The sequence below is a fragment of the Gymnoscopelus microlampas genome (genome assembly GCF_963454915.1).
Source record: "Gymnoscopelus microlampas genome assembly, chromosome: 24".
NCBI lineage: Eukaryota > Metazoa > Chordata > Actinopteri > Myctophiformes > Myctophidae > Gymnoscopelus > Gymnoscopelus microlampas.
In genome coordinates, this window is record NC_139961.1 from 31,414,831 (window position 1) to 31,427,720 (window position 12,890).

Genomic DNA, 12,890 nt, shown 5'->3' on the forward strand with positions numbered 1-12,890 from the left:
TACTTACTTACTTACTTCACTGGAGCATTTCCAGTTTTTTAAACTTTAGATACTAGTTACTTTGTAGGTTTTGATTATTATTACAAAACATACATTAACCACTTCAACCCTACAGTACGTTATATACATTTCGGCCATTTGAAAATAGCCGCATTGTGAGCTTGTAGATTGTCTATTTTTATACAATTTATACATTTGAAAACTTGTGAAATGGGACATAATGAGAACTTTCTACTTTTGGTTCTTTTTGATTACCAATACTTTTGTACTTTTACTTAAGTCAATTTTGAATTCCGGACTTTTACTTGTAACAGAGTATTTGTATACATTGCAGTATTGATACTTTTACTTAAGTAAAAAATGTGAATACTTTTTCCACCATTGCAGGTTTCAACTCTTTGGTGGGGGGCGTCATGGGATTCTCCATCCTCGTCAGTGCTGAGGTGTTCAAGCACGAACCCCAGGTGTGGTACCTGGACGGGACCATAGGGGTTCTCATAGGCCTGATTATCCTGGCCTACGGTGTCAAGTAAGTGTGTCTTGGTGAGCTGTGGTTTAACAGCAACTATTGCATTCATGATTTATCTGACCTGTTCTGAAAATAAAGCAAAACTGAATGATCTGTATAAGAAATGAATGAATGACTGAATCAGTCAGTCAGTCAGTCAATCAGTCAATCAGTCAATCAGTCAATCAATCAATCAATCTATCAATCAATCAATCAGCCACTGTGTTGACTTATTTGGTTCATTTCAAATGCAGTGCCATGTACTTCCTGCTAACAGCACAGTCCGTGCAAAAGTAGAAGAGGCCAGGTTTACACAATTAATGAATACGTTGGAAAATAAACAATACCAAAAGATGTTCAAACATTGAATGAAACACCAATCACATAGTGTTTCTAGTTAAAAGCATTGTTCAAAAGGTATAGAGGCTGTGTTTAAAATGTCAACTTGACTCAGTGAATGAACTCAAACATGGATTAATGAATTCCAGGTAGTAAATTATCTTTAAAACTAACATGCTGTTAGAATACAACCCTATAACTGTGTGTGCTATAGCACAGTGGTTCTCAACCTGTGGGTCCAGACCCCCAGGGGGGTCCCCAAAAGGTCGACCCTCTTGCTCTCCGTGAAGCAGTATAGACCTCTTAACAGACAACGTCACACTGATAAGAACCAGTATGCGCTCGCAGGCCGGCACCAAATGAAACCCATTCTGTCAGGTCTCGCTAGGACACGCCTCACTAGCCAACACACAAGAGGAGGTTGAATGTACTGAAACCAGCGTACCCCGAAACAATATGTTGGGAATTGATTACATGAAACAATCAATTGTGCGTCCAGTCTCAATGTTGCTAAACTAATAATTGGTAATTTCTCCTGAAAATACTCCCTTTCCTTTTCCTTTTTAGGATGAGTTCAAATAAGGACAAAATACAGGAGAAAAGTTTGGCTCGAATCTGTACTGGTTTTTAGGGGGGGAAAGTAATCTACATAAGATACTTACAAATGTCCTCTTCTTCTGCTGCAGGCTGCTGGTGGACATGATCCCTCGAGTGCGACAGACCAGGAACTACGAGCGCTTCGAGTGAGGGATCTCAGCAGAGAGGAAGAGGAGAGAGAGAGATGGAGAGAGTCGTAGGAGGTGGAATGGCTTTTGGGGCTGGCAGACTGACTGGAGAGTTTTTTCTCTCACCGTGGTTTTTATCCTGCAGCGGATCCCAAGATCCAAGGAACCGAAGAACCGCAGAAGTATCTGACTCAGTGACAGTGAAAAAGACTCACGGATGGCCCCTTTCTGCAGTGGTTTACAGTTCACTGTGTGTATTATATTTGATCTGTCTTTTTAACTGGAACGGGCAGTCTGACTGTTTATGCTGTCCGTGCCGAGTGGCAGGGGAGGCAGGGGAGGTTTTAAGACCTGATGGATCCGAGTGCAAACGGTTTTGCTAAAAGAGAAGGGAACATCCCTCTGCATATGCAGATGGGGGATTTGTATATTATTGTTTAAACGCTGGCTACCACGTTGACTGCAACACATTTTTTGATTGTCTTGTGTGCATTGTTTCGTCTTTCTTTATAAGAAAGTAGAACAGGCTCGTCGATGTGTGTGTTTGTGTTTTTCTTGACTCAGTCGTACAAGAGAAATATATATATATAGAGCTATATGACAGGCAGGACAGAACAGAGACATGTTGGGACCGCAGCGAGGCCACAGAGGGAGATGGATGGATCCACAGAGAGGGTGCAAGCGTCCAGGATTATGAACGGTGATACTCGGGTTGAAAGATTTAAGACCTCTGAGTCCATGTACGATACCTCAGTTGCACCTCATCTATGTAACACTAAAGCTACAGTTTTTTTTCTCCCCCCCCCCCCACCCCTGTGATTCCTCAAGGCCGTCCCTCAGCCCGTTGCTACTGGTATTAACAGTGTCACAAGTCAAAACCAATCAAAGTAGCAAAACGTAGCAAACAAAAATGCTTTTTTCCCCTCATAGATGGAAGTAGGTACGAGATTATAGACTGAAATTGTGTGTGATTTGGATAAGACTGACTATAATGCAGCATGACTTCTAGGTGTGTGTGTGTGTGTGTGTGTGTGTGTGTGTGTGTGTGTGTGTGTGTGTGTGCGTGCGTATATATATATATATATATATATATATATATATATATATATATATATATATATATATATATATATATATATATATATATATATATATATATATATTTTATAGAACACAAATAACACACACACACACACACACACACACTCACACACACACACACACACACACACACACACACACTCACACACACACACACACACACACACACACACACACACACACACACACACACACACACACACACACACACACACACACACACACACACACACAAGCACAAGCACAAGCACAAGCACAAGCTCAAACTCAAACATAGGTACTGTATGCACACATTCAAGCATGTATGTAGGCCTACCTACCACATAGTGTGTGTTTATGTGTGCACAAAACTCAGTGGCATGTGTTGTATTTATAGTAGTGACTTGCAACACACAGAGACACCTCATGGTGCATGTTGAGTTGACAGTGTTTCTTAAGACAATAACATCAGCAGGGAATCATGACCAGTGGTGGAAAGTAACTATGTACTGTACATTTACTCAAGTACTGTACTTCAGTAAGACTTTTGAGGTATTTTTCATTTTACTTGAGTTACTTTTAAACAATTATTTTACAGCTTTAGTTGCTAGTTACTTTTCAGATTTGATTATTATTATTATTACAATATATACATAAACCACTTCAGCCCTATACTTCAGCTATTTGAAAAGAGCCGCTCTCCAAGCTCCGAGCTAGATCTGCTATTTTCAAAAGATTTTTGTAAATTTTGAAAACTTGTGCAATGGGACATTCTGTGTAATTTTACTTTTAGTTTTTGTACTTAAGTACTGTATATGCTGATTCCAATACTTTTGTACTTTTACTCAAGTCAATTTTGAAAACCGGAATTTTACTTTACAAGTACTAAAAATAAATTGTACTTTTTCCACCACTGATCATGACACGGCTTCGGTTCAATTTTGTTGACTTAAGCCCTATATACTTTGTTGTAGGAGAAGTAGCAAAAATAGCCAATCTACAAGCTCACAACTTGTCACATTGCGTTGAGAGCTTTTAGATGTGACATTTTAGCTATCTTTTAAAGATTTGTTCAAAATGTGTTATGTTTTGCTCTTTTTTTGTTTTAAACATTGTAGAACATTTTTTTTCGTTCTTTTCTTTATCACCTACAGTATAATGACATGACCAAAATAGGGGCGGCAGGTTTAATGTGGTTACGAGGTGAAGCTGTAGTCACGCTGTAGCATGCATATTCAGTCCGTGCTTCTAGCTAGAATCCTCTCAACACCTGGTTCACCACGCCAACTGACATGTTCTCCAATATCTATTTGACTGTGAATGACTTGACTTTCCTCTCTAGCACGGCTAGATTTAGACCAGCAGTAGAGTAGATGGAGGTGCATATAGGAGTAAACTAAATCTTTAAATGTAAACTAAATCAATAGTTTCTGAGGGCCAAAATTATGTAGTGTGCATTCCAGTCCAACAGTTGCTGATTTCACAAATTAACCATATGAACCCTAGCGTCCCTATTCTGAGGGTGAACATTCGTCAAAAATGGCAGATGAGCTCACAATGCGTTGCAACGTGGTGCATTGATCGGCTATTTTCGGCAAAGAGATTTGTTGTTAGAATGAAAAAAGGATGGGGTCAATCACCTTCAGCCATAGAGAGAGAAAACTAATCATTAAAATCAGATGTGCCATTTGTGTCCCAATTCCATACCATATACTAATATATATAATATACTTTTGGCACTTAGTTTGCAAGAAAATAATGTACTATGATTTTGTACTAACAGATAATGACACAGGGTGCTGCACAGGCGGACATAATCAAGCTGTCACTTACAAACTACTGCCAATTCCAAGAAGAGTGCTACAGCTTATAGTCCTAAAACCCAGAAGGGAGTTCAGTTCAGTGTGTTCCCTCATCATATTTCCAATGCATTTTACCTTTAGGTTTTCAGTGTATGCAGAAAATAAGGTGTGCTTAACATAAGCCTGAGTTTCACTGAGTTTTGCTTTATTATGTAATATACAACCGATATCTCAGCTGTGAATTTTTAAGCCTTCAATGTGCTTAACAATGTAAAAAGGTGTTGATTTATTAAGATTATCTTTTTGATCAAAACATGTGAACATCACAAGCCTTTGTCTGCTACAGAGCTTATTTTCTTAATTTATCCAAAACCTAATTGCAAATCTGCGGCTCCGAGTAATTATTTTTGGACCAAAAAGTTCTCTCCTCTAGCAGCTTGTCGTAGCCTTTAATGTGTGTTTTTATTTTAATTTGTTTTGTTTTTTTGGTCTGTGAATGCTTTTGGTTTTGGTATTTTTAGTTCTAGCCTTGTTCTGTTTTTAGTCTTTTAAAATATTTCACAGATAATCGTGACTGAGTTATAACTTTGAAAAAACAAACAAAAAAACAACTAAAAAACTAAAACAACGTCTCTAGTCAAAGCACAATATTCGTTGCTTCTTCTGCACTGTATTGCTCAGAAAACATCATAGCAAACATGTACTGTTGTGAAAATGCATGGTCTTTAACTTTGAATATACAGTATGTAATCAGGAAAAAGTCTTAGATTGTGGGTTCAAGTTAGTCCCCAGAAGCAGGTAGGGGGTCCCTAATTAAAACACAGCACAGTTTGTATGGATCACATGCATTAATAATGAACTACCACAGCTGTTCTATCTATTCGAGTATGTCTGCCTGAGCCGAAAAATCCTGATCTTTCTTGGCCAAGGGAGTGATAGACCTGGATTTGATGAGGTTGGTTTCATTCTCAATTTGTCAGCTGGTAACTTCAAAAGCCTTAATATTTTTTGACCAACGGTAACTGTAGAACAGTGTCTCCCAACCCTGCGTCTTTGGGGACCCCGGACAGTGCTGGCTTAATAGCATTCACCACGTTGTCAATCTATCTTTCTGACTTGTTAGACCTGGGACGCCAGCTGAATGCAAATAACCTCGTTAGAAACCCAGTAGTACCAGGGGTCCCTGTGGACCAGAATTGTGAAGGAACGCTACATTTTCTGTTTGAAGTGAATAAGAACTACTTTTGGTTATTTTCCTAAAGGTCTGTGCTTGGATTGAATGTATCCATCTGTTGGCTCATGAATGTGTTATTTTATTGTTTGTGTGGGTTCTGTTCAGGCACACTTGAAGGGGTTGTGGAGAAAAGGTTGGGTTTGTTGGATTTTGGGAGGGAGGCATCAATTATCTGAGAGCTGTTGTTAAACAGTCTCTCTCTGTGATACATACACAGTAACACACATACTCACATGCATGTGTGTACACGTGGAATCACACACACTTACGGGTGTACCAGCTTACAACTCACTGCACAGTAAAGGACTTATCAGATGATTATATGTGATCCTTTGTTCCCCAACAGGTTTTGTGAGCTATCGGCTCGATGTGCATGGCCTTACGGAATATACAGTAGACACAACAAGTGAATACACCGTGGAACCTAAGCGGCCTCTTGGCCCAGAAGATTGTAGCTTTCTGTGATCTTTGTGTAAATACTAAAACTGTATTGCTGTGATGTAAAGCGAAATGTATTTGGAACAAAGAGTCAAGAGAGCCTTATGTCACAGAAAAAGGTTTATTTAAAAATAAAGTTATATGCCTCTACTTGTCAAGGACTGTGAAAACAAAACAAAAAACAAAAAAAAACAAAAATAAAAGGTTGTCATTTTGTTAACCTTTCATAGCTTTACTGAAATCACTGCTCTGGCTTTTCAAGACACTGAACGCTTCAAACAGAAGTTGAGATTGAAAATCTAAGAGAATGATACACGTTTGTATGAGCGCAAGTAGCAGTTATTATTTTTGTACAACAGAGACATTCGATTTTGACACAGAGAGATATGGTAAGGAGTCCTCAAGCTTTTCCACAAGCTTTCTGATACAATAACCATGGTGTAATGGTTGAGCAATTGACAAGGGTGCTTTGAATAAGTCTGTCTCACATCAGGCAAATAAGACCAGCTGCAACAACAACAAAAAACGGTTTAGGGAACTCCAGGTTTCTCCGTAAAGGGGGATGAAACCATATCACAATTGTGTTATTGTGTAAGGGTAGAAACATGCAATGCTAACCTTAGCACATTGTGATGTAAGCAACACAGTGGCAGCTAAAAAATAAACGTCTAAGCATTAATGTCTGAAGGAAGCAATAAAACACAACCTTGAACCTTAATTGTTGACAATGCTTGCACATCTGCTTGCACACCTAAAACTAACACACAAATACTTAACTACTAGCTGCTTTGTGTTGCTTACATCACATTTTACCAAGTACAGCCTGGCATGTTTTACTGTTCTATATTTAACCATTAGAGCGCAGCAAAATTTGGGTTAAATCCCTCAAGTTTTGGTGAGGCCACAGCCATTTTGACTTCAACTTGTCGACTTTCAGTAACATATCACAGTTATATATGTGTCAAAATCAACAGTAAAGTTGTTTCAACATCAAACCGTTCCTGCCATCAGGTCAGTTGAAATACCTCACGGCTACCGTGTCAATATTCAGAAATAAGCAATGCTGACCACAACCCTGGCTTGTAAGACATGTTTTACCTCTAGACTCTCACAGCGGAAAGCTTGACCCATAGCCTAAAAAAGAAGATTTCTTCCCAAAGTTGAGTACAAGCATTTAAGGCGTGATAGCTTTTTGTGAGCCCAAATTCAATCAAATGACTGATAAGTAGCTGAAAGTTACAGATAAATTATAAATAATGCACAAAAGTAGTTTTTGACAATGCTTTGAACCCAAACCCGAGAAATTGAGTATTTCAGCATTCACCTGATCTCTTGCAGGCGTTCATCACCATGGTTACTCTCAAGTGTTAAACCAAATAAGAAAAAGGTGAAAAGAAAGCTAAAGGGAGAAAGCATTGCAGGATCTTATTCATTTAACCAATTTTCTTCAAAATTCCTCGGGATCAATTTTAAATAACTTCTTTTAAAATTCAAGTTAAAATTGGAAACCTTTTTCCCTCCATTTTTTTGGGGGGATAAAACAACGGTCAAGATTGTACCACAATTATAGCCTGGGATCCAGCCTGCTTCGCTACGTTCGGCGGACTTTGTTTTCTCTCTTCGCTTCTCAGTCTGGAATGCCTCCTATTGACTCGTTTTGTAGAACTACACTGGAACTACATATGTTACGTTAGGCAACGTCGTTGCTGATTGGATGTTGTTCAAATGAATGACGAATCACAACGATGACAGTGTTTTTTTTGTCCCGCCCCGCACCACAGAACAATCAGAAGCCACGGCACGATTCGAGACGTTTGGCATGTCCCGCCTCCCTTGGAGATAGGCATTCCAGACTGATAAGCGAAGAGAGAAAAAAAAATCCGCCGAACGTAGCGAAGCAGGCTGGATCCCAGGCTACCACAATTATGCATGTGACCGTAAAACCAAATGACAGACCCTGAACACGCTTCTACTCGCCAGTTTGACTTCTTGGTGACAGCTTCCTGGCAGTAAGGTGTCACTCACTCTGCGAGCAGATACAAGAACTGATCTAACCTTCCCCATGACAAGGCACATCATGAAACGCTAAACTCTAAGACGCTTGCCGGCAGATTGATGTCCTATTTACAAACATAAAAAGCAGAAACATGGCATAAAAGAACAGGCGGCGGTGGTGTAATGATCTGCAAACGGAACAGTGCACTTTAATACCGTATGAACACATGTGCAAACAACAAACAGAGCACTGCGATTGAAAAGGAAAAGCATAGAGTGCGAGGCTCCTGCTGCTGGCATTCAATATGAAACTAGGTTTGGGTTTGTCCCTTACTGTGAGCCGTGGTGGCACTGACGAGAGTGAGAGACTAGCACGGGCAATCGCTTCAACCCAGCTGATGGCAATGAACGTAATTTAAATGTTTTTTTCTTTTCTTTTTTTCATATAAAAACGTGATGGATGAAAATGTACAAATTAACGATTGATATTAAAGAGTGTTCTTTATCCCATTGTGGCACACAGTCGTACGCCCAATAGTTCCAGTTAGATACCATTGTATTAAGGATGAAATGCCATGCTCTACTACGAGACACTGTGGTATCCGTTCAGGTGCACGAAGGTCAAGAAATATGCAGTCAATCTCTACTCTTTTCTACCAAACTACTACAACAGTAGGTAATAGCGGTCAGTGAAATCAACAGGAACGGAAACTTGCACACTGTTGGCCTTCCCTGACACATGACTGGACGCCACTGAGGGGTACAGCGGTGCGTTTCATTACACATCCCCCACCATATTTCTATTGGGTTCTCTGGTTCATTGTATCGTCACCAATACACGTGATTCCCTCTCAGCTGAACACTTTAACATACACGTGCTAAACTTTGTTCTTTTAAATTAAATCTACATAAATAAAATTCCCGTCTATAGAAGAGACATCCCAATCCTATAAATAAAAATAAAAAAACATGGGAAAAAAAGGTTTTGTTTTCAGCAAAACACAGAGATAAAAGATCTCTATACAAAATAAATAAAAGTTGAAAACAAATGTATAACCTATATGAACAATATACAGTGTTACTATTATCATCTTGTTAAACCTCTGTAAATAGATTAACGTAGTGCATCTTTTTTTCCATTCACCACAAGAACTACTATTTTTTTTTGTTTTTACCCTAAAACTGTGTGTTGTTTTTCTTCTCATAAAGCTGCAGGCAAATTAAGATCCCTAAAAGTTCATTGAAAAACGACATAAACCGAGAAGGTGCGAGTGGGAGTGCGTACTGTGTGTGTGTGTGTGTGTGTGTGTGTGTGTGTGTTGCGCTGCTGTGCGTTCTGCTTTTCATTTGTTGCATTGTGTTGTCGGCGTGCTGACAGCAACTTAGCGGTACTCAGAAAGTAGAATCCACGTCTCTCCACGCAACACTTAGAAATGCGTAAACCTGGCAATTGTTTCGTTATTTTTTTCATAAGTACATAAGTAAGTAACTTGCTTACTTACTCACTCCCAAACTACCATGTGTTGCGTACACAAACATAGACACATCTCTAGAAGAAGACGCGAATGAACAAAAAAACTAATTTGTTAAGGCTGTAAGCCTGTGTAGCTAGCTTTGGGGCGGGCTGTTAGGTGCCCTGGATTCTGTCACTCCACACATGCTGGTACTGATGAAGCATCTCTACCATCTCTAGCATTTACGGCACAGTGACGCAACAGCCTATATGACATGTGAAGACCACTACGCAGCAACTGTAGCTACAGCCAGTGCTCCGCCCCCGCCCCACCCCCACCCCCACCCACTCACTTCTCTTCCCCTGGAGTTAACATAAACAGTTTAACGTAATAAATATATTGTGAGATCCATTCTCTACTGGCCATTTTATAAGCCCCCTCCCGCCCCCACTAAGTTGTTATGGACGTGTGTGGATAGTTTACTTTACAGCTCAAATATATCCATATATACAGTATATATATATATATGTATATAAATAGCAGGAGAACATGGGGGAAATCAAGGAAAACAGTTTAAGTCTTAAGGTGTGTTATTGACACGTTTGACGGTGCTAAAACTTCCCTAAAAATCTAGATATCTACATTACATTTCCCACTGTCGCTCTCTCTCGCGCGCTCACACGCCTATAGAGGAGACGGCAGACAGTTACAGTGTAAAACTTGTTCCTTCTTTAGCCGCCATCCGTTTGCCTGAGACAGGCCCCTGTGTGTGTGTGTGTGTGTGTGTGTGTGTGTGTGTGTGTGTGTGTGTGTGTGTGTGTGTGTGTGTGTGTGTGTGTGTGTGTGTGTGTGTGTGCTGGGATATCAGGGCCCTCAGGTCAGTCCAGTGCAAACCTACCAAAGTTTTTGAGAAATTGACTACAGGGGGTGTGAAGGAAAGGGGAGGATCGGAGGGCATGGCTAAACTCTAAAATCTACACGCCCCTTGGTCCCATATTGTGACGACGAGCTTGGAGGCAGGCAGACAGACACACAGACGGACGGGCAATGTCTGTTGTGGGTTCATCATCCACCGGGGTCCACCTGCCCAGAGAGGGGGCAATAAAGAGCTTAGCTGTTCCATTTTCCCATCCTAAAACGACTCCCTTTGTCCTGTCTTGTGATTCAAGTAATTCCGAGTTGCACCACTAGTCTGTGTGTGCATTGCTGCCGGGTCCTGGTTCAGTTCTGCAGGCACCTTTGCAGTATCAGCGGAGAGGGGAACAACGTCCCCCACCCCCAAAACGACGAGAGAGTACATCCTAAGTCACATAAATGCAACTGGGCCTGCTGTGTCTAAGCATCATGGCAGCAGCTCCTACACCTCCCCGCCCTGGGGTTCATTTCAGCTGGATGCAGATGTACAATGTTAGAGGTGGAGGCGCTGGCTAGACTGGCCTTCAGGTGCATTGGCGGAGGGTGGGGGGGTACCTGTCATATACATGAATGCACGTCTACATGCACACCAAGTACCTCCCGAGCTGTGCGGGGGGTGTGCATGTGTGCTTTCAACTCTCGACCGACCCTCGCAACAAGGCGTTTGTGTCGGGTTCCGCTGAGCGCCGCTACATCTCGTCCCGCCTCTCAGCAGCACCTCTAGCTCCGCCTCTGCCACCCTTGACCCCCCTACGCCCCTTAGCACGCATCAGCCAGCCAGCCAGCCTTCCGTGGTGCTATAGGCAGCCCTTGCCCTGGCAGAGGGCCACCTGTCCCTTCATGTAGTTTCGGCAGGGACAGATCCGCTTCAGCGAAGCGTGCGCCCCGGCACAGCTGAACAGGAGCAGGTCCGACTGAAAGATGCAGTGGCGCCGCGTGTCGCTGTAGGCCGGGACCACCGTGTCGGCGCTGGACTCCACCGTCTGACAGTCTACACCGAACCTGGAGAGAGAGAGAGAAACGTTAAGGGAGGAGCCAAGAGAAACAAGATGGGGTCTAATAATGAATATAATATTATAATGAATCACTGTGAATCTCTGACGTCATGTTGATGACATCATATTGATGACTTCCTATATATTGTATTTACTTCCTTGGCCTGCGTGCATAGAGGGAGGTTGGAGAGAGGACTTTAGATTCACAGGTGTGGCAGGAGTCTTGCATGCAAGTGCACGCGCAGGAACACGTGCACACACATTCACTCACTCTTTTTCATATCTTACATATTATGTCTCACAGATTCTGTGGCGAGGTATGCAGGACTGCAGCCATACATTCACTACAAGACACTCTCAGACACACATGCTAATGTCAGGAAGATGTGTTCAGCATCAGTAATCAGCCCTGTCCCCATTAGGATCACATCCAAGCAGTGCCATCTTGTGGTAATACCTTGGTACTGCTGTGGCCGTTTATGTAAAAACATAAAAATAAATACAAAACTCTTAGTTATATTGTGGTGCCCTCTACTGGCTAGAGGCTGAAATTATATTTCTAAAGTCACCAGTATCTGTTAAAACGAATGAGAATCATTTTGTTGCTTTTAATGCGAGAGTGCGGTTAAAAACATGTGCTGAATTCACTTGTGTGATGGGGTGACCAGGCTAGATCTAGTGTTGTCATATTGCTGTGCGTGTGAGTGTGTATGATTAGTGATTGTGCCTGGGTTTACATGGAAATAAATGCACATACGCATTTGAGGAGAGTGTTTCATCATGGAATGATTGTTTACTTTTCTGTTGAGTCTAGAACGCAGGTGAAATGTAGGGCGTAATATTTATGTGTATCCATCGCGAGTGTGTTTGTGTGGCCAACTGTCCCTTGTGAGTTCTCTTGTCAATCTCACCTGACTAGTGTGCGTGTGACGTGTGTGCATGTGTGAGTATAAATTTAACACGAGTGATAATGTGTATCCATTATGGGCAGTGTAGGGTGACCAGAAATAATGGATGGACCTATTTGAGGTGTCTTGTCACACAATGATTTTGGGCATCCTGGTATTGGAATCTCATCTTACTGCGCTAATGCATGTCTTTGCAGCAGGTGCACACGCGTACGCATATCAGCACTAATATGCACTCACATCATTAGGTGCCCAGTCTCGTTTGAAAGCCCCCCTGAAGGCTGCCGGCTAGCCACCAATGAGACAGAGGGGCACGGCCGTCACACTGCCAATCACGATTTTGGAGAGTCCAAGACCACCGATTACCAATATTTTGTCAAAAAGTTCAAAATGTTCGAATCGATTTGAAAAATGTAGCTTGAAATACATTTTTTTCAGCTTTTCAAAATGTTCGCCTATACTGGCCAAATTAGGGACGCCAGGTTGAAAGTGGTTAA

The 12,890-nt window shown here is 41.5% G+C and overlaps 2 protein-coding genes across 3 annotated transcripts in view; one reads left to right on the forward strand and one right to left on the reverse strand.

The window, feature by feature from the left end:
* Window positions 1-2,431, forward strand: part of LOC311040703 (transmembrane protein 163a-like) — a 39,495-nt gene extending 37,064 nt beyond the window's left edge. Inside the window, exons 7-8 of the mRNA XM_084051043.1 lie at window positions 388-529; window positions 1,534-2,431. Coding sequence (XP_083907169.1) covers window positions 388-529; window positions 1,534-1,594 — 203 coding nt within the window. The 3' untranslated portion in view covers window positions 1,595-2,431. The remainder of the gene's footprint in view (window positions 1-387; window positions 530-1,533) is intronic.
* A 7,511-nt stretch (window positions 2,432-9,942) lies between these two features.
* Window positions 9,943-12,890, reverse strand: part of mgat5 (alpha-1,6-mannosylglycoprotein 6-beta-N-acetylglucosaminyltransferase) — a 146,071-nt gene continuing 143,123 nt past the window's right edge. For both annotated transcript variants that reach the window (XM_084051112.1, XM_084051113.1), the window contains exon 17: window positions 9,943-11,492. In XM_084051112.1, coding sequence (XP_083907238.1) covers window positions 11,288-11,492 — 205 coding nt within the window. In that variant the 3' untranslated portion in view covers window positions 9,943-11,287. The remainder of the gene's footprint in view (window positions 11,493-12,890) is intronic.